Raw genomic sequence first — 24,685 nt, 5'->3', positions numbered from 1 at the left:
AACAGTGCATAAGCCAGCTCTTTATTTGTTTCATATGAATGATTTTAAACCAGGATTATTGAAGAACAGTTCTGGGTAGCTGCTGACAAATGAATGTCTCTCAACAGGAATGCATAGCAAACCATGTCAAAAGGGTGGTGACATCCCAAAGTACAGTATGTCTAAAACTAGTCCCTATGTTTAGCAGCACCTTTTTGCAACAGTAAATGAAATCAGCAGTGAAGGAGCATAGAAAGGAAGAATGGAAATGAATAGGACAAGAACACAGTAAACTATTTTCAGCATCTCAAGATTGACTACCCAAACCATGATGCTGCAACTGAGTATGCCAATGACAAAAGCACTCATGTGAAAAGACTCCACCTTTATATTCTACAAACTGATAAAATCCCGTTGTACCAAGGATTATGCTTTTTGTGACTACATTGTCACTTTGTTTACATTTATGCCCACTGGACAGTTTTTCATGTATAACGGCTCAAAGATCTGCATCCCCGCAAAAAAAAAATCCCTAAGTAGGACTTGAAATGGGACTAAAACCTTATCTAAAGGTGTGAGAAATGTAAAAAGAAAATAGCTTTAAAGATAAATAAGATGGAATCCCATTGAGCTAAGGAAGGGGGGAATGAACTGGTGGAAACAGTCTAGAACATTAGTCACATTTTAAGAATATAAATGATTCAGAGCCAGTAAGCTGGCCAACATGATATGTCAAAAGAGTAGGGATGAGTATCATACAGCTGTCTATTTTAGCTAAAACATTTTTTAAAGCAGGGTTATTGAATTCATTCTCACTGATGCAACAAGATTTCAGCATGTCCATTATAGCCACTGTTTGTACGGTACGATAAATAAATCTGTTTTAACAGTGTCAGAGATCTAATTACTGAGCATTATTCACCTACGTTATATACAAAAGTGTCTCATCCTGAAGGGGAAAAAAAGATTCAGGAAATGGGTTGATAAAGCACTCCACTTGCTTTGGTAAATTCATCTCAAAGTGTGATTTTTTTTTCCTCCTCCATGTTGGGGAAGTGGGGTTATGGGAGAGAAGAAAGAGCCAAATTCATGATAAATTTTAATTTAAAGGGTTAAAACTACTGGCTAGAGACTGGAATAAACAAGGGCATTTGAAAAAAATGGAATCTCATTTGTTTTTGACAAATGTACATTATTTGAAGTCAGGCAATTATATCCACTGTTTTTCCAGAATAAACTTCAAGGGCTAAAAACTCAGACACCTAATAATAACATTACCCATCCAATGATGTCTGGATAACGTGCACTTACAGACATCTATATATTTGTCTTAAAACTATTAGCAACATTCTCAATCATTTACAGCACAATAACTGAAAGGCAGAAGATAGTATCTTCTAGACATTCTTCAAAGCAGATGTCTAGTGAAGAAAATTATCCTCACATTACTAGTGGCTCAGGTCAACTCATTTGACCTGGTTAATTCTAAATAGCAGAGACTTTGGTTACAAGTATCACTTTCTAGGTTCCTGACAAACACCAAAATTGTTTGATTTGGAAAGATATGGGAGGGAAGGTAGAGGGGTAGGAACAACCGATGACAAGAATTGATGGGAGTAATTGGCAAGTGTAGAAATGAAGTGGGAGAAACTACAAAAATTTATTTTCCCACAAAATAATTCCACAAGCTGTGTAAACTTTTCTTCCTAAAACAAGTACTATAAAACACAAAGATTGTACTATTTCCAGTGAAACACTCACAGTAACAAGTGCCTGTGTTTACTCTCTGGGAGTCTCACAAAAAAGAGCCAGCAGATTATGCTTTCCCATTTACCTTTGGCAGCAAACTTCCTCAAATTCCCTGACTGCACATTGGATTACTAAAGTAACATAGAGCACAACAAAATAGAAATCCAATTGGGCAGAATTTTAAGTATCAGTCTCTATTTTTTCTTCAACAGACTCTTTTTTTTTTGCATTCAGATTCATCATGTTACCCTTTCACACTCACCATAACACACACATACAAACACACACACAACACATACATACACTTGTGCACGCTCTCTCATACCACACACACACTTGTGCATACTCTCACACATATACACACATGCACACACACACCTGCATGCAAAGATTTCTGGCTCATATGTTCCAGTGCTATGACTCTAACAGACACTAACTACTAAGAATGTGTTTGTTACAATCTGTGAATCCTATGGACTAGAATAATTTCTAGAGTTTGGTACCTTTTTACCATACCTTATGGTCAAAATGATAAGCTTGTAAGGATGGCATGGCATTCTTGAATTAAATCTTTATCTTAAGCAACCACACATATTTACAATATGTACAGGAGACTTTCTACTATAGAGGGAAAAGTATCAAGACTGAATGTTGTTACAAATTTCCTGAATTGAGGGTATTTCCAGTCCCTGTAATTCAAAAGCAAATCTGCTGACTTGGCATTAGGACTCTTAAAATAGTGTGATCAAACTGATATAATAAGAAGGTGTTTACAGAAATAACATTTACAAACTGTATATACAGTACACAGTACCAGTACATAGAAAATAGATTCTCACTTTATGATCCCCTTTGTGTAAGGCAAGACTGAATCTGTCCCCCAAATTTAGTCAACCAGAGGTACAAGCAACAGATAGTGGTCCTTAAATGAATATGCAAATTAGGAGAAAATACAATTTTGTTTGTTGTATAGGCCGACTCTGGTTTGCTGAATACACAGGAGATTATTACATATCAGCTCTAGCTTGTTTAAAACATTAACACCACCTGAAGATGGCAACAGATACTGTTCAAGGGGCAGCTACCAAAAACAGCTTTGTAAAAGTCAAGTACAACACCAGAAGCCTACAACTGTACCAGGTGAGTCAATATAGCACTTCCAAAAATAATAATAAAAAAGTAGGTGAATATTCTATCTCGTGCTATTGCTTTGCAAGCAATAGCAATACAAACTGTACAGGACGGACAGATACCATTTGATTTGTGATGGAGAACCAAAATATTGTGTGAGGTTTTTTTGGGGGGGTGGGTTGGGGTGAGCGGTTGGGGAGAGTGGCTGTTTTACAAGACTTCCAAGAAACAGACAAAAATGCCTCAAAGGCTCAAGTTACTGCCGGATGTAAATATCCCTGTTCCACTCCCCAGCCTCATTCCGTTTTTTGGATATCACTTCTCCATCCTTGTCACAGTATCGATCTTTTGATTTATGTCGGCTACGCTGCTTGTGACATTCGTTGTGGTCCTGCTCTCGGTCAGCTTCCCTAGACCGGTGCCGAGATTCCCTGTGTCTGTGGTCACTGTTCGCATGCACGTCATCCCTGTGGTTGTGATCCCGGTGAGGGGCGTAGTGGTCTCCATGCTCATGAGAGTAATCTTCCTTAGGCTCCACATAGGCCGAGTCTCGACTGTCTTGGGTTTCCGAGTCAAACGTCTCTTGCCTAGAGAGGCCTCGGCCCAGGCCACTACGATGGTTGTGGTGCTGTGCTGAAGAGGAGGAACGGTGTTGGGATTTCCTGACAGGCTCAAGACAGGGCTCCTCTTCAGCTTGGGAAGCAGAGCGGGTGGGAGCAGAATAGTCATTCCTCTGGTCTTGAGAACCCTGGGTAGGGTCAGAAAAGTAAGTAGAGGTTACTTGGGTCAAAAAATAGTAAGAGCATGAATTCTGGGTTTCAAGCAGAAAGGGACCATGATGAAAGTCATCTACTCTATCCCTCTCACACTCCCTGTTACAGATGAAGAACGAACTCAGATGTTAAGTAATCCAAAGAAGAAAATCTCCCACCTGTGAATTAGAGGCTGGAGTGGAGCCGATAGGAAGAGATGCCGTAGCGAGAGTACGGCTAAGGAGAGGGTTGGGTGGATTGCTGCTCGGAGGATGCGTGGCCTTCCAATAAGCCTCCATGTAGTCAGCAAGGTGTTCACAGGCATCTTCTAGCTGGTTTTCATCTAGTATCACATCAAATAATTCCTGTAGAGGGGAAAAAAAAACAACCCTGCATTATGAGACAAGGGAAAACAGCAAAAGCAAAGCAAACCAATCCAAAACCTATGAGTCCTACAAATAGGGGTAAATTCTGTTGTCTTCTCATTCCATCTGCTTTAGATCCTTTTTGTTTTCTTTTCTCCCTGAATTCTTCTCCTAACAGTTAACATGCATTCAATACCTTCCACTCATAGGTTGCCTTCTCTCTACTCTATAGATATCTTGTATGTCCCTGTTTACCCACATATCATTTCCCCCTTAGCATATGAACTCCCTGAGGGAAGGGGCTGTTTTAACTTTGCTTTCTATCTTCAGTGCTTAGCACTGTGCCTGGTGTTGAATAAACACTCAATCCATGCATGTTGATGCTCGATCTTCCATCCTATATTGTGTATCTATCCTTGTAGGACTTGTAAGGGACTATTGGAGTAAATGGCCATATTCCACTTCCATGCTGGGGAATCTATAACCTGGAACTTTGGAGCCCTGATCAGGTCTTGTCTTACATACAAAGTCTCTATGCTGACGAGAAGTGATAACTCACTGGTGGACACTGGGCCAGTTTATCAGCTGCCACCATCTGGACATTAAGATGTTTTGCTTGAGATTTTCCTCGAGATTTTATTAGCCTTTGCAAAACCTGCAAGAAACACAATTACAAGGTGATTCAAAGTAAGAGGTTACAGAAAGAGCAAAATCTAGAGTTAAAAATTCCCATGCTTCTTTTGGGGCAGGACAGAGTGGGAAGCAAGGAGCTTCAGAAGCAAAGCATTTTGCTTATAATGGACTGAACCCCCATCTCAACGAAGCACTGAAATTCCAACTGTAAAATGTCTGCATGTTTACAGAAATCTGAATTAGGGGCTTCATAACACATAACTGACACTGGATTCACTCAGTTTCATCAATTTTCAAGGCTCGAAAGTGATAATGATGTTTTGCTCATACTGATCTCAAATCTGTTGCCTGAGATGATAGCTGTTTACCTCTAATCATTTTCTCGCTGGAGGTATGGAATAAGAAAGGGACACAACTCATCAATGGTTACCAACATCTAGTGGAAGCCATGTGTTTCCTTTATAATCTTGGCTCTAATTTCAAAGAAAATATCTTGTTTCATTGGGAGATTAAGAACATAAAACATTCTGAGAAAAAGCAAGTTACAGAATAAAAACAAAAGCGAACCATTTACCTTAGGAGAAGAAATCTTTACATAGACTATAATGGGAGCCAGAGAGGTTTTACTGAGCTGAGCTGGATGGTTGATGGTGTCTGCATCCAGGACTACCAGTTGCAAAGTCCTGGCCAGTTCAAATATCCTTTCAATCTCACTCTGAACTTCAGCTGTAAAGGTAAGCAGGGTTCAGTTATTTCAAGTGCAGCCTATTAGGCAAAATTAGGTTACAATAAAGTGACTGATGTACTGTTCCCATCACAGACAAGTACACTGAGGCTGACAGTGAAATGCCTGAACCATAGACATGATAGTGGATAAAAAGTTTCCTTTGCAAAGAGCCATTTCCCCCAAAGCACATGCAGAATTGAGAGAACATTCTTTCAAGTCAAAGGTCTGATTGTGAGAGGAAAAGTAGACTTCATAGGGCCAACAGATTTCCACAGAAATGTACTTCCTGCCTCTCATTCTGTACTCACTCAGGAAAGCTCTCACCTGATGATATAATTTCATAGAAATATGGAAAAGTAATACTAGAGATAGACTTTTTTTTTCTGGTTACTTCTTGGCTATAGCCATCATCTAGATTACTTGCATTTCCTATCTTTGGTTAGGTACTGGTAAATCATCTAGAAGGTGGTGAAGATTGTGATGAAAGTGTAGCCCTCATGACCCAGAAGAAATGGAAGGCTGACGACAGTGGCTTTTGCTCCCAGCACACCTAATGAGCTCATAGTTTCCATGGGCAGAGGAAGGAACCCACAACTTTCACATTTCAAAAACATGTGCCCCTGGCAAAGACAACACTGCAGAAATGCAACCTGTCCAATTCCCAGAAGCTGACAACCAAAGCTGGTCTGCAAAGGGAAAAAAAGTCAATTTGTCTAGCTCCCTCGCCATTCTCTCAAAATTGATCGAAGCCTAGAATGCAACAAACAGGACTTCATGTCCACAATTAGAGGGGCTTCCTCATTTTTATCTTGTGTTAGAAAAAACATTTAAAAAAAAATTTTTTTTCAGATAAATTTTTACTATCGTTTTAAAACATCATCTGCATTTCAAAATATGCATCCCTCCCTATATCCCTTTATAGGCAACTATTCTTTATAACAAAGAATGAGGAGGAAAAAGAACAGTTAGCAAAACTAACCAACATATGGCAAAAGTCTGAAATCATAATTAGACGCATTATCTTGAAATCGGCCCCACATGCCTAGCCCTGGTACAGAAGTTTCTTAAGAGTAACCTTAACTAGTATCCATTCCAGAACAATATCAGAAAAGGTAAGTTAATTACTGCCTTAGGAGAAGGAAATGTGGATAACTATTAAATGTGGCTATTTGCACAAACCACTTCTAAAATAAGGATGAAAGCTTCTTGAGAGTTACATTAAAGCAACATCGTGATTATTCCTATAAAAACCATTCTAAGGCATTATTTTACTCAATAACTCTTGACTAAGGTTTGGTGTTTGTGATTAATTTTAAAAGCTCCTCCTCTGATCCTTCTCTTAAAATGGATTTGTGTTCCATGGAGCGTTCTCTTTCATTCCAAGCTGAATTATGAGTTCAACTTTTTTTTTTTTTAAACACGGGCATGTAAGTGATCTGCTCATTGTGAAGTCTAGGGTGGTTCATTATCAGCTCTAGCAGAATCTACCCATTTGGAACACACTTCAGGAATGAGCTTAGGGAATGACCATTGTGGTTGTTGTCCAAGGATCTAGACTGATAACTGGGCAATTCACTCCCCCCTCTCATCCTGTCATTTTTCTCTGCAAAGTGATGGGGTTGGACTTAGACGGTCATTGAGGTCTCTTCTACCTGTACATCTAAAATCCAGTGACCATACAATATTATTTAGAGGCTCTTCACTAGAACCCTGGATGAAAAAAGGGGCAGTTAAAAAAAAAAGACCACCATGAAAACATCTACTAAGGCAGGAGTTCTTAACTTTGTGTCATAGATTCTTTTTTGCAGTGTGGTAAAACCTATGGAGTGCTTCTCAGAATAATGTTTTTAAATGCATAAAATACGTAGGATTACAAAGAAAATTCATTATATTGAAATAGTTATCAAAATTAAAAAAAAAAAGCAAAACCCAAGTTTCCAGATACCTGGGAACTGCTAAAGTGTGCAGGACTTTACAATGTGCATTACCAGAGCAAGCACTCATAGTGATGCAATGATGTTAATAAAATCTTTTAAAGAAGTATGGAAGTACTTTAAGGTTCATAGCTGATCTATTTCTGTGCTCTGGAACTTAGAACAATATTTATCTGACCTGAATTAAAAGCCATATAATACATTTAATCAGTTGTGTATGTCACTACCTACTTACTATAAAAATAACTAGAGTGTACACACACACACACACACACACACACACACACACACACACACACACACAATTTCACTATTTTTGATGCAAAGAGGTGAGCTCCTTTGGGGATGACCCCGTAAGAGTTCCAAGTCATCAAAAGTTAGTGTCTTGACACCTGTTTTGCTTTCTCACCTCTGCATCTTAGAAACAGATTTCTCCCCCCAAGACTCCTCTCAAGAGACACCTGAAGGAACTCTTTGCTAGTCCTACCAGGTGCCAGTGTCTTCACCTCTCAGGTTATCTCCTCTTTCCTCTGGATGTATCTTATATGCGTCTATCTACATTCATGTGGTATGTGCTCATCCTGTCAGAATGTAAGATCCTTGAGGGCAGGGGCTGGTTTTGCTTTTTCTTTGTGTCTTCCATAGTAAGTTCCTAATAAATGCTTGGTGACTTATTGATTGACCAAGAAGAAACTGACCAACAGTTTTCTAGGGAGAAAGAATGCTGTAAGCACAGGTAATCTGTAGTCAGAGAAACAATACGAGGAATCCTCCTTTGGCTCAATACATTATCTTCTTAAAAGATTAATTCCATAAGAGAGACATCAAAGATCTTTGACATCTATTTCTCAGTTTTAAAACTAAAAAGCCTCCAAAGCTGACTTCTCTCTCACAGAAGGGCCCAACTTGCCTTGAAGAATGAAGCAAGTCATTTCCTTGAGGAAAGGGATGATATTTATCTTTGTATTCTACTCAGCACTTAGCACACAGCCTTTTGCATATAACAAGTGCTTGAGTCAGGAGTATTCTTCAATAAAAACACTTTAGCTCTGTGATGCTTCACTTTCTACCCTTCTGGAAAGAAGAGGGGGCAGCTAGATGTTGCAGTGCATAGAGTGTTGGGCCTGGAATCTGGAAGACTCCTCTTCCTGGGTTCAAATATGGTCTCATACTTTTATTAGCTGCATGACCTTGGGCAAGTCATTTAATCCTATTTGCCTCCATTTCCTCATCTGTCAAATGAGCTGAAGTGACAAACCAGTCCAGTATCTCTGCCAAGAAAACCCCAAATGGGGTTATGAAGAGTCAGTCATAACTAAAAAATGACTGAACAAGAAAGAAAACTCAGAAAAAAAAATTCCAATCCTTTCCTGAGATAAAAATGAAGATAAGTTGACTAGTTTATGAAGAAATTTCCCAGAAACACACAATAGTTCAGAAACAATGTAGAGAATCTAGTTAACCTGAGAGTGTCTAGGTGTAGTGGACCAAGGTACAAAGATAAGAAGGGACTGAGACAGCTCGGGGTCCTACCTGTGCTCACGGCATTGAAAAGTAATACACAGTAATAAAAGTATTAATAACCTCATCAACTCTCTTGGTTTTACTTATCTCTGCAGATAACTCTAGCTCTCTATATCTTACCCTTATCTCCTTCCTGAATTCTAATCTTGAATCTTCAACAGCCTACATTCTGAAATAGATGTCCCACATGGATGCCAAACTGAACATTTCCAGAAATTGTCTCTCCCCTAATTACCTCTTCCCTTCTGAACATCCCTATTTCTGTTGAGGGCACCTTCATCCTTCCAGTCACCCAGGTTTGCAATCTTGGTACCATCCCTGACTCTCCAGTCTCATGCATCCCACTTACACACTCAGTTACCATAGCAACACATTTCTCATGTCTATCTCCTCTTCACTGATATGATTACCATCATAGTTCAGTCTCTATCACCAGTTACCTGGGTTATTCCAATAACCTCCTAATCTATCCCTCTTCCTCAAGCCTATCTCTGCCCCAAACCGTTCTCCATCTAGCCACCAAAGCTATATTCCTAAAGTGCAGGACTAACCATGTCAGCCTTCTACTCGATGAACTAGAGAAATTCCCTATTATCTCTAGGATCATATGTAAACTCTTTTAGAGCTCTTCACAATCTGGCCCCATTCTGCCTGCTTTTTATTCCACAGATTCTATAGACTAGCCAAACTGGTCTATCTCCTGTTTCCAAGGTTTAGCCATGGCCATCTATCCCTTATTCCTGGAACATACTCCCTACTCTCCTACAAGTCTTGAAATCTCTTGTTACACCTTTAAGAATCAGTTCGAATGCCACCTTTAGTATGAAACTTTTCCTGGTTTACCATTGGTAGTTCTCCCCTGTTCCCCCCACACTGCCTTGTATCTACTTTGTATCTTTGGTATATATGCCTGTATATGTACATATTGCTTCCTCTTTTAGAATGTCACCTTTCTGCTTCTACCTTCTGTGCACGCATTCCCCCCCCCAATTTATTTATTTATTTTAGTTTTCAACATTCACTTCCACAAGATTTTGAGTCCCAAATTTTCTTGTGCATGTATTTTAAAAGTCTTACTTGGTTGGTAAACTCCCTGTGCAATTCTCTGTTTTTTTTTAATTCCTACTGTCTTGGTGTGACTAGGTGACACAGTGAATAGAGCACTGGCCCTGGAGTCAGGAGGACCTGAGTTCCCAATTGCCCTGCCTTCCTCCCTCAAAAAATTCCCACTCCCCTTTATTTCTCTTTCTGGAACATATTTTTGTGTGTGCTGTCAGCATTTCATTCTTTTTTTTTTTTGCTTTTTGGAGGGCAATAGGGGTTAAGTGACTTGCCCAAGGTCACATGGCTAATTTTTGTGTTAAGTGTCTGAGGCTGCATTTGAACTCAGGTCCTCCCGACTCCAGGGCTGGTGCTCTATTCACTGCACCACCTAGCCGCCCCCAGCATTTCATTTTTCAGAGTTTTCCATCCCCTTTATGCTGATTTCCCAACTAGAATTTTAAATCATGGGATCCTACCTCACCTTCCTCTAAATCCTTTTAAAATATGCTATCCACGGGGCAGCTAGGTGGCGCAGTGAGTAGAGTGCCGGCCCCAGAGTCAGGAGGACCTGAGTTCAGATCCGGCCTCAGACACTTAACACACACACACATCACACACACACACGCGCACACACACACACACATATCTATCCGTGTTACCTTGGGCAAGTTATTTAACCCCAATTGCCCTCCAAAAAGCAAAAAAAAAAATGCTATCCAAAAATCTGGAGTTCCTGTCAGACTTCTCTTAACTCACTCTAGGATGTAATGATTACTTCCCTTGATACTCATTATTTCCAATCCAATACTCTCTGATGGTGAGAATCAGCTCCAAAAGAGAATTTTCCCTTGTTGGTCCCGCCATCTTATGAAAGATCTAACTGTTAATAAGGCAAGTCAAAATTAGCTGGCTGTGCTTTTAGCAATAAGAGAGCTGGTATAAATGTCTGGGTAACTGAAATCTCCCTTTATTTACTCATAATTCTGTGCTTGGCTTGTAATCTATTCCCCACATCTCTAAGTTCCTCTTTCTGTCTGGGTGGCCTGAAGTGTACTCTGATGAAAAAATCGCTTCTATTTTTTGACTACAATGAGCTTCCATTATGCTTCCCCTATTTGGTTCCTGACATGAGTATACCTTCTTGTTAGCATAATATGCAACCCTTCTTTACCTATTCCATTTTAAAACTAAGACACACCATTCCACATGTTTATTCTATTCATCAATCTCATGCTACCACATCTCAGTGTTACCTATGAGGTCAATTTGTGCCTTAGTTTTAGGACCCTAATTCATCTTATTTATTGATGATATTTTGCTGACACTGCATTTTTGAAAATACCTTTTTAAAAAAAAAAACAAAATTATGTGTGCTCCTTTCTTGAAGTTTTTTTTTTCTCCTATGAACTTCTGGATATCTTAACTGCTATCCTTCCTAAATTGTAGCTTCTCTGTAGGAAAACACCCTCCATATCAGATCTCCAAAGATGTGCCTGAAAGGAGTTAAGAACCTGAGTTCTGAACTCCCAGGGTATGGGTGGGGTGTCCTGCCATCCTTAGCCTGCTCTCCCAGTCCCTATCTTTCCACATCCTCCTCTGAGGAGTGTAGTCATCAGATCAATGCTACCATTGCTTCTGGAAAGAGTACATCAGTTGTCTGTCCTATCATACTTCCACTCACCATCTCTGAAACTGCTCAGACTAAACATAATCTTTCCTGGATCCTGGTGGCTTATATGCGTGGTCGCCTTTTATTAGAAGGTAAACTCCCTGAGGGCAGGGACTGTTTTTGTTTTTGTATCCCTACCACTTGGCACAAAGCTTGGCACACAGTAAATGCTTACCAAATGCATTTTCTTTCATTTATTCATTCACTCACTCATCCAGCCATCCATCCAGGCAGTTTTCTTCCTCTGCTTTTCTCTTTAAAGTCCTTTTGATTAGATATTCATGACTCCAGGTAAATACATTTTTATCAGTGTTTGTTAGATGCCCACCATCCCCAACTAGGCACTGATCATTTTTCTATTTTAATACGTGGTCCTTTAGTTCAAAACCAAATCCAAAAGACATAAATATTGTCTCAAGAGACAAAGTCTCATCTTCTTAGGAAGGCATGCCCCATGCACCTCACCCATGTTACCATATCTTAATTTTAACTGCTTTTAAAAAAAGTAGTTTTAACCTGTGAAAGGTCCAGGACATATGATGTAAATTCACATTTTATTAAATTAATACCAAGTTATTAAACGCTAAATAGATTCTAAGTACTGAAGTGCCAAGTACTAAATAAATTCAATCAGAACTAAAATAGATATTCAATAACATATTCAAACTTGTTATACTTTGTTGATTTATTGTATTTTTGCCTTGAGATATATACATATATATGTGAATTTTAAAAGTGCTAGTTGCTATTAATTTTTTTTAGCTTAAGTTATAAACTATCAATTCAGGACTATCTTCTCTCCCAAGAAAGTGGTATAATTCAGAAAATAATTTACAAAGCTGTATTTCTTGGGCTACTGATGGATAATTTCAAGTATAATATTATACTATATTTTATGGAGAAGTAATGTGGAATCCTATAGAGAAAGCTATTGTAGGGGTGAAGAAGAGCTAGAGGTAAGCCCCCTTCTTGGACACATTCTCACATTCTGGATGTGTGACTCTGGGCAAGTCACATAAAGTTTAGTGCCCCAAAGTAACTTTCCAAATCTATAAATTACTGAGCAGGTACCAATCTGTCTTGGTAAAGAAAGCTCCTCTTGAGAATTCTTTTACACTGATGAAATCATAGGTGCATTCAAAACATGTATTAGCCAAAGGAGTCTTGATTTGGAGTTGGAAGGGACCTTAGTAACCACTGTGTTCAACTCTCTCACTTCACAAAGAAAGAAACTGAGGTCAAGAGGTTAGATGACCTACCCAGGGTCATTAAACTAGTAAACATTTGAGACAGGATTTGAACTCAGGTCTTTTTGACTTTAATTCCAGCATTATCATATCATGCTATTTCATTGTACTAGTTCCTGAACTAATAAATGTAAAATACATTTACTAACAATCCAGTTATGATTCAAATTAGTCCATAAATATGCAAAAGATCTACTGTATAGAGAGACTACTGAGAATGGGTTATACTGAAAACTCTGATGGAATCTTTCCTTTATATAAATTATATATTCAAAGGTTCGACATGGAGAGAAATGGAAGAGATTAAGGACATGGGACCCATTTATCCCCATACAATTTGACTAATTTGTTCAAGTGAACAAGATGTTCACCTATGTCTCAGGTATGTAAGACCAAAGTTTTTAAGAAAGTGGATGAGTGGACAAATGCTCTTTTGTTCCATCATATCATATATCTTCCTGCTCCCTTTGTGGTATTTTTATCCAGCTTGGGTTCCATTAAACTTCTCCCTGTTCCTGCTTTCCAAAACAAAATCCACCTGACTCTTCTGCCGCAGGTTGGTGTAGTGGAAAGGACAATAGCATTGGAATCACAAGATATGAGTTCAAATCCTGACTCAGCTTAGTACTTGTGTGCTCTTGGGAAAATCACTTAATCTCTCTGGGATTTAGTTTCCTCAACTGTAAAATAAAGCATTTCAACTATAATTTCTTAGGGTTTCTTCCAGTTTTTCTGTGATCCGTTGTGTTTATCACTTCTTTTTGGTCCACCCTTTTTGTTTATATGACAGACAACATGCCAACAATTCATTAAACTGCTACTTTTAGTAATAATATTCCTGATTTGGTGCCAAGAATAGTTTAAAAATAATACTGTGAAAAGAGTATAACTATCAGCTGCATTATGTTGCTATCATAACTTCAGCTGGAGAATTTATGTAGGCAAGCCACCTCACTGGATAAAGCATCCTGTTGATGAAGTCGAAGTTAAGGATGTTGATTCAAGTGAATTATCTACCAAATACATACTGTGTGCAAGGGGGAACCTACTAAGTGCTGGAGCTAAAAAGATTAAAAAATAATTACAAAGATCCAGCCATCTAGAATCTAGAACTTGAAGGCTTTACTTAGAGATTAAGTCCAGCCTCCTCATTTTCTGGATGAGCAAGCTGAGACCCAGACTTGTAGGTGACTCCTTCAAAGTCACATGGGCAGGAAGAGACAGTATCAAAACTCCATCTTTAACTTCCTAACTCTTGAGTCCAGCATTTTTTTCCCCATTGTACCAATCAATTAAGCTCTTGCCTCAGCATCATTATAAAAATTTTATTTAAATAAAACTGATTGGGATTTAATCAGAAAAATATATCCAATATTAGGAAATATAAGTGGAAGTTGGGATAGGGGCCTCATCTGGGATAAACATTGAGATTTTCTACCTGGGACTCTTTATGAATTTCATTAGTTTTAGGATATATTAGAGAAAAAGTAGTACACTTCCTCTGTTTTGTTTTAAACTTCAACTTTAAACTTTAGTTGTTAAGTAGTTTTGTGTGTGTGTGTGTGTGTGTGTGTGAAGGTGTGTGTGTGTGTCTCCTTAAAACTCAGAGCAGTTTCTTGGTAGTCACTTTGTTGAATATTTATATATCAATATCTGTAGTGCTACACAGTTCAAGTACTGCTGCTAATATGAGAAGTATAGATTTTATATTTCTAAAATGCTGAGTCCTAGCTGATAGTTGTGATAGTAATGGCAATTAAAGATTCTCCTGTATTGGCTTGGTTTTCAAATTGATTGTGTTAAAACCCAGAGCTTGTTAATCCCACCTGTGGGATGGACTTGTTGATGTGAAAAGAGAGTCCTGAACTGGGAGGAGCTGGTGATGTACATTTGGAGAGACAAGAGAGAGGCAGAAGAACTTTTTGGAAGCAGCACCTCGTGGAGGCTGAGAGAGACCGAGAGAATTGCTGGGGGCCACTATGAATTGCCCTGGACTTTTGAGACCTGCCCCCTGAGCTGCCAAGGACTGAGGAGACATGGCTGTTTTGCTGGTACTTTGTCTGTTTTGATGTTGTTTTGCCAGATTTGTCCACTGGTGAAAGACAGTCCTTTTGTTGAAGAAGTACTGGAGCCTGGCTGTTGGCTAAGAGCTCCTGAGACTGTACTGCAGACAGAGAGTGAATACTGTCCACTGGTGAAGGACAGTGCTGTTGTTGCAGGGGTCTGGGAACATTTCTGTTGGTTCAGAGCTACTGAGACTGTCCTGCAGACAGAGAGTGAATACTGTCCACTGGTGAAGGACAGTGCTGTTGTTGCAAGGGTCTGGGAACCTTTATGTTGGTTCAGAAGCCCTGAAGAAGGATTTTCTTGTTGTATGTTCACAGAAATCCTGGGAGAGGGTTTTGCTAATGTTTTCAGGGGTTCTAGGACTGTTCTACAAGACAGAGGATGAATTAATGAAGGGACTGGCAATGTATCTTGTGGCCTTGCTAAGCCTTGTCTCCCCAGGAACTAAGATTGCTGAGAACTTGCCTTGTGTCAAGATGAAGAAAAGACCTCCATTTGGGTATTAAGTGCTGTGCTTAAACTTGATGTAACTCTGGGGTAGATTCAATTGTGATCCAGGGGTGGGGAACTTTTGACCTTTTTGTGTTCTGTGGTTGAGCAAATGAATGTATTTTACTTATGTTTGGAAACTAATCTCCATTTGAGAAGAGGGCTTTGTGGTGGACTAAATGAAGGTACAGCCTAGGGGTGGAGTAGTATTTAGACCAGGGACTTTGTAATTGATTGAATGATTGGAAGGTCCTGGGGTGGGGTAGTCCTTGGAGATTATTTAATCATGCTTAGTAAATGCTGTATTTTGAATGATGTCATGTTTTGATCTTCTCTGTTCTTGGTTGGTCACTGAATAAAATGGAGAGCACCTATGCTGGTATTTTGAGCCTTGGGAAGTTGCCTTTCCTTGGCATTACATTACAATAGTCATATTTTTTTTCTTCTGATCTTTTCTTTTCTTATTGTGAAATCCTAAAATATTGCAGATTTATTAGATGAGGTTTGCCTGCTGGCCTATAAACCTGAAGAAATCAACCTTAAGTACTTAATTCTTTTCTGGGAGCTCCCAAACCTCTTTGAGGGATATTCTGAGTTTACCTTCTTTAAGTTAATCTGCTTGTCCTAGTGAGGTGAAAGTCTGAAACTCCATTTGGATTTCCTTTGAAATCATAGGGATCCATTGGGGAAATTTTGAGGTGCCTTTTAGTGTAGGGACCCAGGGAAAATTTTCTTAGACCTCCGAAACACATGATACAGGGTCTCTTGAAGACATATTTTGCCCAGTATAGAAAGGGACAAATACAAATTTTGTCCACACCTCATCTGAATGTCTTATGCATTGAGAGGATCATGGAAGAATTTTCACTGAATTTGATTTTTCACTTATGGGTGAGGTGAGAACTTCCAGGTGAATCCAGTTTCCTTTTTTTATTTTATTTTTTTCCCCCTCCATTGTAACCATTTTCCCTTGCCTCATCTATATGAGATAGTTTACCCCATTCTGTCTCTCCCAATCTCTTCTCATTATATTCCTCTCTCACCTCTTAATTTCACCTTTTAAGTATCATCCCTTCCTATTAAATTGGTCCTGTGCCCTCTATCTATGTATACCTGTAAACATATATGCACACATTCTCATATGTATTCATATGCCTGCATACCCTCATATATAGACATATATATATATATATATATATATATATTTCTATTCCCTTCAATTATTTTCATACTGAGAAAAGTTTCATCAGTTACAATTATTGTTTTTCCACGTGGGAATGTTAATAGTTTAACTTTGATAAGTTCCTTATGATTTCTTTTCCCTGTTTACCTTCTCATGCTTCTCTTGCTTCTTGTATCTGAATGTCAAATTTTCTATTCAACTCTGGTTTTTTTCATCAAGAAAGCTTGAAAGTCCTTTATTCAACTGAATGACCATATTTCCCCTGAAACATGATACTCAGTTTTGCTGGGTAGGTTATTCTTGGTTTTAATCCTAGCTCCTTTGACCTCCAGAATATCATAATCCAAGCCCTTTGATCCCTCAGTGTAGAAGCTGCCAGATCCTGGGTTATCCTGATTGTTTTTCCACAATATTCAAATTGTTTCTTCCTGGCTGCTTGTAATATTCTCTCCTTAATATGGGAATTCTGGAACCTGGCTACTATAACATTCCTAGGAGATTTCTTTTTGGGATCTTTTTCAGGAGGTGGATTCTTTCAACCTCTATTTTGCCCTCTGGTTCTAAAACATCAGGGCAGTTTTCCTTGAGAACTTCCTGGAGGATGATTTCTAGGTTCTTACTTTGATCATAGCTTTCAGATAGTTCAATAATTTTTAAATTATCTCTCCTGGATCTATTTTCCAAGTCAGTGGTTTTTCCCATGAGATATTTCACATTGCCTTCTGTTCTTTCATTTGTTTGGATCTGTTTAACAGCATCTTGATTTCTTATAAATTCATTAGCTTCCATTTGCTCCAATCTAATTCGGAAGCAATGATTCTCCTCAGTGAGCTTTTGAGATTCTTTTTCCATCTGGCAAATTTGGCTTTTTAAGACATTCTTCTCTTCATTGCCTTTTTGAGTCTCTTTTGCCATTTGAGTTAGTCTATTCTTTTTTTTAAAGCAAGTGGGGTTAAGTAACCTGCTCAAGGTTACACGGCCAGTTATTTCTGGGTGTGGTGGTAAGTATCTGAGCCCAGATTTGATCCCAGGTCATCCCAACTGTGGGGCCGGTGCTCTTACTCACTGAGCAACTTGGTCTCCCCTAAGCAATTGGGGTTAAGTAACTTGCTCAAGGTTACACAGCCAGGTGTTTCTGGGTGGGTGCTAAGTGTCTGAGCCTGGATTTGATCCCCAACTCTGGGGCCAGTGCTCTTACTCACTGTGCTACCTGGCAGCCCCTAGTCTATTTTTTAAGGTATGATTTTCCTCAGTCAGGCTGTTGACTCTCATATCGTAATTTTCTTGCATCGTTCTCATTTTTCTTCCCAATTTTTCCTCCACTTCTCTTATCTGATTCTTAAGGTCCTCTATGGCCTGTAACCAACTCATATTTTCCTTTGAAGCTTTTGGTGCAGGAGTTCTGACTTCACTGTCTTCCTCCTGTTCCATGCTTTGCTCCTTTTTGTCCCCAAAATAGGAGTCTAATATTGTAATCTTCTGTCTGCTTTGTTTCCTTTGCCTGGTCATGTCGCCCCTCAGTCACTTGATCCCTGGGCTTTTTGCCACAGTAGGACTCTGCCACCAGACAGGGGAGCTTTCGTTCCAAGTGCTGGGGTTTTCTCAGCTACTGGAGGTATTAGATGGGTGCCCTCTCTGAGGCCTCCACACACTCTGGCAAGCTGGACACACACCCCAGGACCTCCACTCTAGATTGCAATCCAGATCCAAGCAGGTTAAAGCAAGAGCAATTACCCCTCAGACTGGTGCTTGGTCCCCCTACGCTCTGCAGGCCAGGAGCTGAAGCTGCCATGTGGCGCTGGGCTTCTCAGCGGCTTCTCTCCCTGGGGGCAAAAGCCACGCACTCCCACTTACTGGGTCCCAAAGTCCAGACTGCACTGACCTCTCACTTTGTCCTTCACATCTGTGTGTTGATAATTCTGGAAATGGCCACAGCTTCTGCTGATCTAGAGTCCCTCCGGCCTGAGGCTAAAGCCTTGGCTCCCAGACCACTGCGCTGGCTGATTCCTGCTGGCCTGCCTGGCTGTCCTCAGCGGGAGGTTAGATTCTCTGTGTCATTTTGTGGGTTCTGTAGCTCCAAAGTTTGTTCAGAGTCCCCTTTTACATGGATTGGGGAAGGTAGAAGCCAGAGCACCAGGGAGGTCCTGCTTCTACTCTGCCATCTTGACTCTGCCCCCTCTTTCCTGAATCCAGTTTCCTAATCCCTATAATGAGAGCTTCACATGCTCTGGAATCTGTAAGCATTTGGGCTTTTCTTTCTTAGCAAGAAGTTTGATTTTCTTTGCATTATAAATTAATAAGTGATTAATCTCAGATAATACTGATATTGTTATATACCCCAATGAGACCAGAGTAGAAGGGCCCCTCCATGGGAGAGGGAGAGGACAAGAACTTGGCTTCTCTGAAGCCAGTCAACTAGTGTTGCTACCAAAGCATCCAACCAAATTGGTTTGGTTCCCCAGTTATAAGTGGGTAGGGGGAGGAGGTGACTTCCAGTCAACCCCAACTTTGTAACCCTATTGGGGAGATCCCTACATGCTCAAGGAGCTCTCTAAAGGCTCATGCTTTCTCTTTGAGAAAGGAGACTTGCTTATCTTTTCCTTTTTTTCATTCTTTCTGGGTTGGGGAAGGCACTTTTTTTTTCATAAGCAATAAGCCAGGCATTAAGTTATAAAGAACTTTGTCAAATGGTATTGGTTTGTTAAATTGTAACACTAAAAATTTGGAAGTATAGAAGAATGCTACTACCATATTTAATTAGAAACTGTACCAGAAAGACTTTTCCTGAGACTCTTTAATACGAGGCACTGAGGAAGGCATTAAAAAAAAAGATAATATGGAACTTAAGAACTGTCCAAGATTTGGGTCTATGGAATTTCCAAATATACTCTAGTAGATTTTCTGAGGATAGCAAACATTTAAATTGGGGGGAGAGTGTAAGGACAGCGTCATACTCATCCCCTCCCACTTAGCACTGATGGATTTGTTAAGTGAGGACCCAATGTCATCATTCAGTGCCTGGATGTCTCCATATGTGGAAGGAAATATTTCTTTTTTTTGCTTTTTGGAGGGCGATTGGGTTAAGTGACTTGCCCAAAGTCACATGGCTAGTAAGTGTGTCAAGTGTCTGAGGCTGGATTTGAACTCAGGTCCTCCTGACTCCAGGGCCAGTGCTCTATTCACTGTGCCACATAGCTGCCCCCGGAAGGAAATCTTTTGATGGGCTGAGGACTTTGATTGGTCTTGCTGTCTGAGAAACGGGGAGGAATAGTCTGTTTCCAAACTGTATTGGTACTTAAGAAACATGACTCACCCATCACAGACTTCCTAGTGTGAATTTCTGCATAAGTCACTAAATGTCTCAGAATCTCAGCTTCCTCATCTGTAAATTAGGGATAATATATTTGTGCCTGGTACAGAAAGGGACATCTACAAATTTTGTTCACCTCACAGAGTTCGTGGAAGAAAAGAACTCTGTCAACTTCAGATTGCTAAAGAAATCTAAATTCTTTATATTAATTACAAAATGGAGGATTATTATAAGGAGAAAGCACCATGTCTGCCTCTCTATCTCCTGGTGACATGTGTGAGTCCCAGGACAAATGGAATGATTTATGTAGATCTTTGCCATCACCAAACTGAGGAGTGTTTGAAATTCTTGTTTGAAGGGAAAAGGTTTATCAGTGTTGTACAAACTTACCTAAGCTTGACCTTGTATTGGAGCGTTCTATTATCGCATGCTTGCTAGGATTATTTAATACTGAGCGTTTGGCAAGCGAGATGTCAGCTGTAACCCTTGTGATAGATATCCTGTGCAAAAAAAAAAAAATCATTAGACTCAGGCTTCTGGAAAGTGGGTAAAAAAAAAGGACAGTTAAAATTAATTCAGGTAACTGAGCATGTGACATGAAATACACAAATGGGAGAATACATGGCAAGCTGAATTGAAAAACATCATCACAGTTTGGATGGTTTGGAACTTTAGATCTTTGGACCCTGGGCCCAGGAAATTTGTTACCACTTGCAGGGCATGTCTCATAACATATGCTGACTTTTCAGAAATTCTAGGTAAACAATCCCAATATTTATTATAAAATTAAAGCAGGCAAATATGGCTATTCATGTTACAAATAAAGGCTTTAAAGATGCATAATTGCCTTATAATAGCACAACAGGGGGGTCTGCAGTCAATCAATAAACATTTATTAAGCACCTACTGTAATGTTCCAGGCACTATGCTAAGTGTTGAAGATACATAAAGAGGCAAAACACAGTCCCTGCCCTCAAGGAGCTTATTGTTGAAAGGGGGAAATGACAAGTAAACCAATATGCACAATCAAACTATATACAGGACAAACAGGACATATAGAGAAAAGGCGCTAGAATTAAGAGGGGTGGGAGAGGCTTCCTTTAGAAGATAAGATTTTAATTGGGACTTTGAGGGAGGCAGAGATGAGGAGGGAAAGCATTCCAAAGGGACAGCCAGAGAAAATGCCTAGAGCCAAGAGATGTAATGATTGGATCACAGCATGTGACAGTAAGGTATGAGAAGACCAGAAAGGTAGGACTTCTTTAATTAGGAAAGGCTATGGATACCAAATAGAGGGTTTGGATTTGATTCTAGAGGTAATAGGGAGCCACCAGAGTTTACTGAGTAGTGTGTGGCTGGACTTATACTTTAGGAACATCACCTTAATGGCCAAATGGAGGACAGACTGGGGTGGGGAGAGACTTGAGGCAGACAGACCCACCAGCAGGTTACTGCACAAATCAGTGTATGAGGTGTTGAGGGCCTGTGCCAGAGTGATCGCTTAATACTCAGCATTTGAGTGGATTTTGCTGAATGGACAAAGACTAGGGACAAAGAAAATTCCTAAGAACCACTGTTCTCAGGGTTTAAACTATTCTTTGCTATCTCACTGGATATGTTCTCTGATCCATGTGGGCAACTCCCTTCAAAGACACAGTTCACAATCCAGTCCTGCTTTGTCATCCTGTGTAACCTGTATCATGCCTTCTCAGAAGCACTCCAGAGGGAGATGACATTACTGACTAGGTAAAAGCTGCTTGCAGATAATCTTCTCCCCTCCTGGGCCCTGAGCCTCTGCTTTGGCGATAGCACAAAGCCAAGGGTCCTTTGGGCAGCAGGCTTGGGACATGCTGATTCATGTTGCCTCAGAAATGCCAGCAGTCACTCCTTTGGTGCATGGGTGCCACCCTTCCAACTAAGTATATGCAAAGCTGCCTTGCATTAATGGAATATCATCCATTTCCCTACTTTGTTGACTTTTTTTTATTTTTGGAGGGGGGAAGGCAGGGTAATTGGGGTTAAGTGACTTGCCCAAGGTCACACAGATAGTAAGTGTGAACTGAGGCCATATTTGAACTCAGGTCGTCCTAACTCCAGGGCTGGTGCTCTATTCACCACGCCACCTAGCTGCCCTTGCTTTGTTGACTTTCAAAATCACTTCCTCACACATGGCCCAGCAAGAATCTGGGTTACTCTACACATTCTTATACTTAGATACATATTCCAAAGATTTCACTGTAGATTCTTGAAATGTTCAGAATCACTAGACTGGGGAATTTAATTAGTCACAGATGTTAGTTTTGCCTATTAGAAGAGGTTTGACTGTTTTATTCTTCTATTATCTCTTTTCTGCAAGGTGATATTTTTTAAAAAGCTCTGTTTATATATAAGAATTAGGGTAGATTCATTTTTAAATAAGCCACCTGAGGCTTGATGCCAAAGAGTAAAAAATTTTCATATCTTGATTCGTTCTCCTCTAGCCTAAACATCCAAAGATTTAATAAGTGAAACATATGGTGGAGAAATTATATTAGGCTTGAGAATAAGGGGTGCATTAAGACCAGGGATTCATGAGGAGAGATCATAAGGAGAACATCTTTCTTACCTATTTTCATCAATGTAACTTTTGTCAATTCCTGTTTCTTTGCCTGGATGCATTTCCCAATGGTTAGGAAACTCTCACCTGTTCCTTATTCCTGTGACACTGAATCATGGGCTTCTGAAAGAACAAACCCTCATCTCTAATCCTTACTGCCAATCCTCGTTTCCCTATGGACCACATCAAAAATGACCCCAAACTCCCATGTCCCTCCCCAAAGTCATCTGACTCTTCTATTGTGGTCTCTGCCATCTCCTCCTCTACAACTAAGAAATATCATCTCCTTTTGGCATTTCTCCTCTGATTCTCCTTCTATTTTCTGGTTCTCCCTGATGCATAATTCCACCCACATGACATTGTTTTCCCCATTTACCTATTCTCACACCCTTAAGACTCACCAGTCATACCACTTCCACATGCATTTTCTCACCATCGCTTAGAAACTACTTCTCCATACCTGGAAGGCACTTTCTTCTCTTGGAATTATCTGATTTCCTTTAAGCTTTGTATTGCCTTTTTTGTGAAACCTTTACTGGTGAAAAGATCTCTCCATCTCAAAATTATCTTGTAATTTTGTATATATTCTGGTTATCCTTATATATGTATGTGGTATGTTGGTTAAGTAAGCTCCTCCCTGGCAGGTCAGTAGAGCAGACTTAACTTTTGTCTTTTTAGCTCCACCTTAACAGATGCCTGCTGATCAAATCTTACAGGCCGCAGGCTTTAGAATAAGAGACCTGAGTACCTGGAAAGTACAGCCAAGAGGCAGTCAAGCAGCACAGCGAGTAAGAGCACCGGCCCCAGTGTCGGGATGACCTGGGGATCGAATCGGGCTCAGACACTTAGCATCCACCCAGAAACACCTGGCCATGTAACCTTGAGCAAGTTACTTAACCCCAATTGTTTTAAGAAAAAACAAAAGTACAGCCAAGGTAGTCTCACTGATGAGAACACAAGTTATTTCTTGTAATGGTTTGTTAGCTAATTTTCTGCCATTGCTATTTCATTTTTCTCTTAATGAAAATAAGCTGGCTAATATCCTAGCCAAGACACAACCTTTGACTTAGCTTTCCCCTTCCAAATTCATCATGATCTGCCCAGGTCTAAGTAAAGCTTATTCTCATCTAAAGATGAGAACTGAATCAGAATCATCCTTTTCCTTCTCTTTCTTTCTCTCTTTTCAATATATCTTTACTTGTTGAAGAAGAAGCAGTGGATTTATTAGTGCATTAAAAAGCATCAAAGCTTCTCCAGGAAGACATACTCTATTCAGAGAATGCTCACATAGACTGTTCCCAACTGCACTAAGAGCCAAAGCCAGGGAGTGAATAAATGCATGCTGATTTATTCTAACAGGGTAGGTTAGAGGCACACCTCAGTCTTAGCTAGGCCTGCACAATGCCAGAGTTCTTGGCCTAGCATGTAATAAATCATTTCATGAAGTTATAGAAAATTAAAATTAGAAGAATCAGGGGAAACAGGTCTAGCTGAAAAACACCTATTTTTCTTTTTCCTTGAAAAATACACTTACTCCTTTTCTGATTGTGTCCTTTTCTTGAACTGTTTTGAAAAATTTCATTTTCTGCCATTCCCTAATTTTGAAACTGTGGGGGGAAAAGCCTTCATTCTACCCTTTTTTAAAATGGCAGACTAAAAGGTGTAATTATACAGTGGTGGGAAAGCTGTAGCCTTGAGGTCACGTGGGGCTGTCTAGGTCCTCAAAGGGCCTCACTCAAGGATCTAGAGGGTCACATGTGTCCTCGAGGCTGCAGGTTCTCCACCCCTAGAATAAAAGGAATACATTATCACATGAAGAATGCTCTAGGGAACTCCTGAGCCCTCCTGATACAGCTAACCTGACAGTCTGGTCCCAGTTCTTCTCTGATGATGGCTGGTGAGGAGGAGGCAAAGGGGTACGGAAGAGGGTGAAAATGCAGAGAAACGGTCCTGACATTGCTAGGTTCCCTTGTTCCATTCTCTTGTTTTAAATTCAAAGGGTACATTTGATGACTTTCCTCCTGCTCCAGTAACAAAAGAGAAATGGGAAGAGCATCGGGGCCTTCTACAATAGTAACAGCTCATCTTGATGGAGTTCTTTTAAGTCTGACAAAGCTTTTTTTCTCCTAACAACCCTTCGCAGCAGGTAAGTCAAGCCTTATTCTTTGCATTTTCCAGAGGAAGAGAGAGCCTGGATCAGAGAGGTTAAATGATTCATCCATCAGGGTCACATGATGAACAGGTCTACCAGCCAGCACTCAGACTCAAATTTTGAAGCCTTGACAC

General features: G+C 39.9%; 1 protein-coding gene across 3 annotated transcripts in view; it reads right to left on the bottom strand.

The window, feature by feature from the left end:
* CACNB2 (calcium voltage-gated channel auxiliary subunit beta 2) overlaps window positions 1–24,685 on the bottom strand; it is a 415,522-nt gene continuing 390,837 nt past the window's right edge. For all 3 annotated transcript variants that reach the window (XM_069086269.1, XM_069086272.1, XM_069086271.1), the window contains 5 exons: window positions 20,194–20,303; window positions 5,184–5,335; window positions 4,536–4,631; window positions 3,791–3,976; window positions 1–3,607 (listed from right to left, as the gene is read on the bottom strand). In XM_069086269.1, the coding sequence (XP_068942370.1) occupies window positions 3,116–3,607; window positions 3,791–3,976; window positions 4,536–4,631; window positions 5,184–5,335; window positions 20,194–20,303 (1,036 nt within the window). In that variant the 3' untranslated portion in view covers window positions 1–3,115. The remainder of the gene's footprint in view (window positions 3,608–3,790; window positions 3,977–4,535; window positions 4,632–5,183; window positions 5,336–20,193; window positions 20,304–24,685) is intronic.

This window comes from Petaurus breviceps, unplaced genomic scaffold (genome assembly GCF_028583685.1).
Source record: "Petaurus breviceps papuanus isolate PSGF00001 unplaced genomic scaffold, PetGlider_PUasm1.0 178, whole genome shotgun sequence".
Classification (NCBI taxonomy): Eukaryota; Metazoa; Chordata; class Mammalia; order Diprotodontia; family Petauridae; genus Petaurus; species Petaurus breviceps.
Note: the sequence above shows the minus strand (reverse complement) of the source record. Positions and strands in the feature narration are given on the sequence as shown.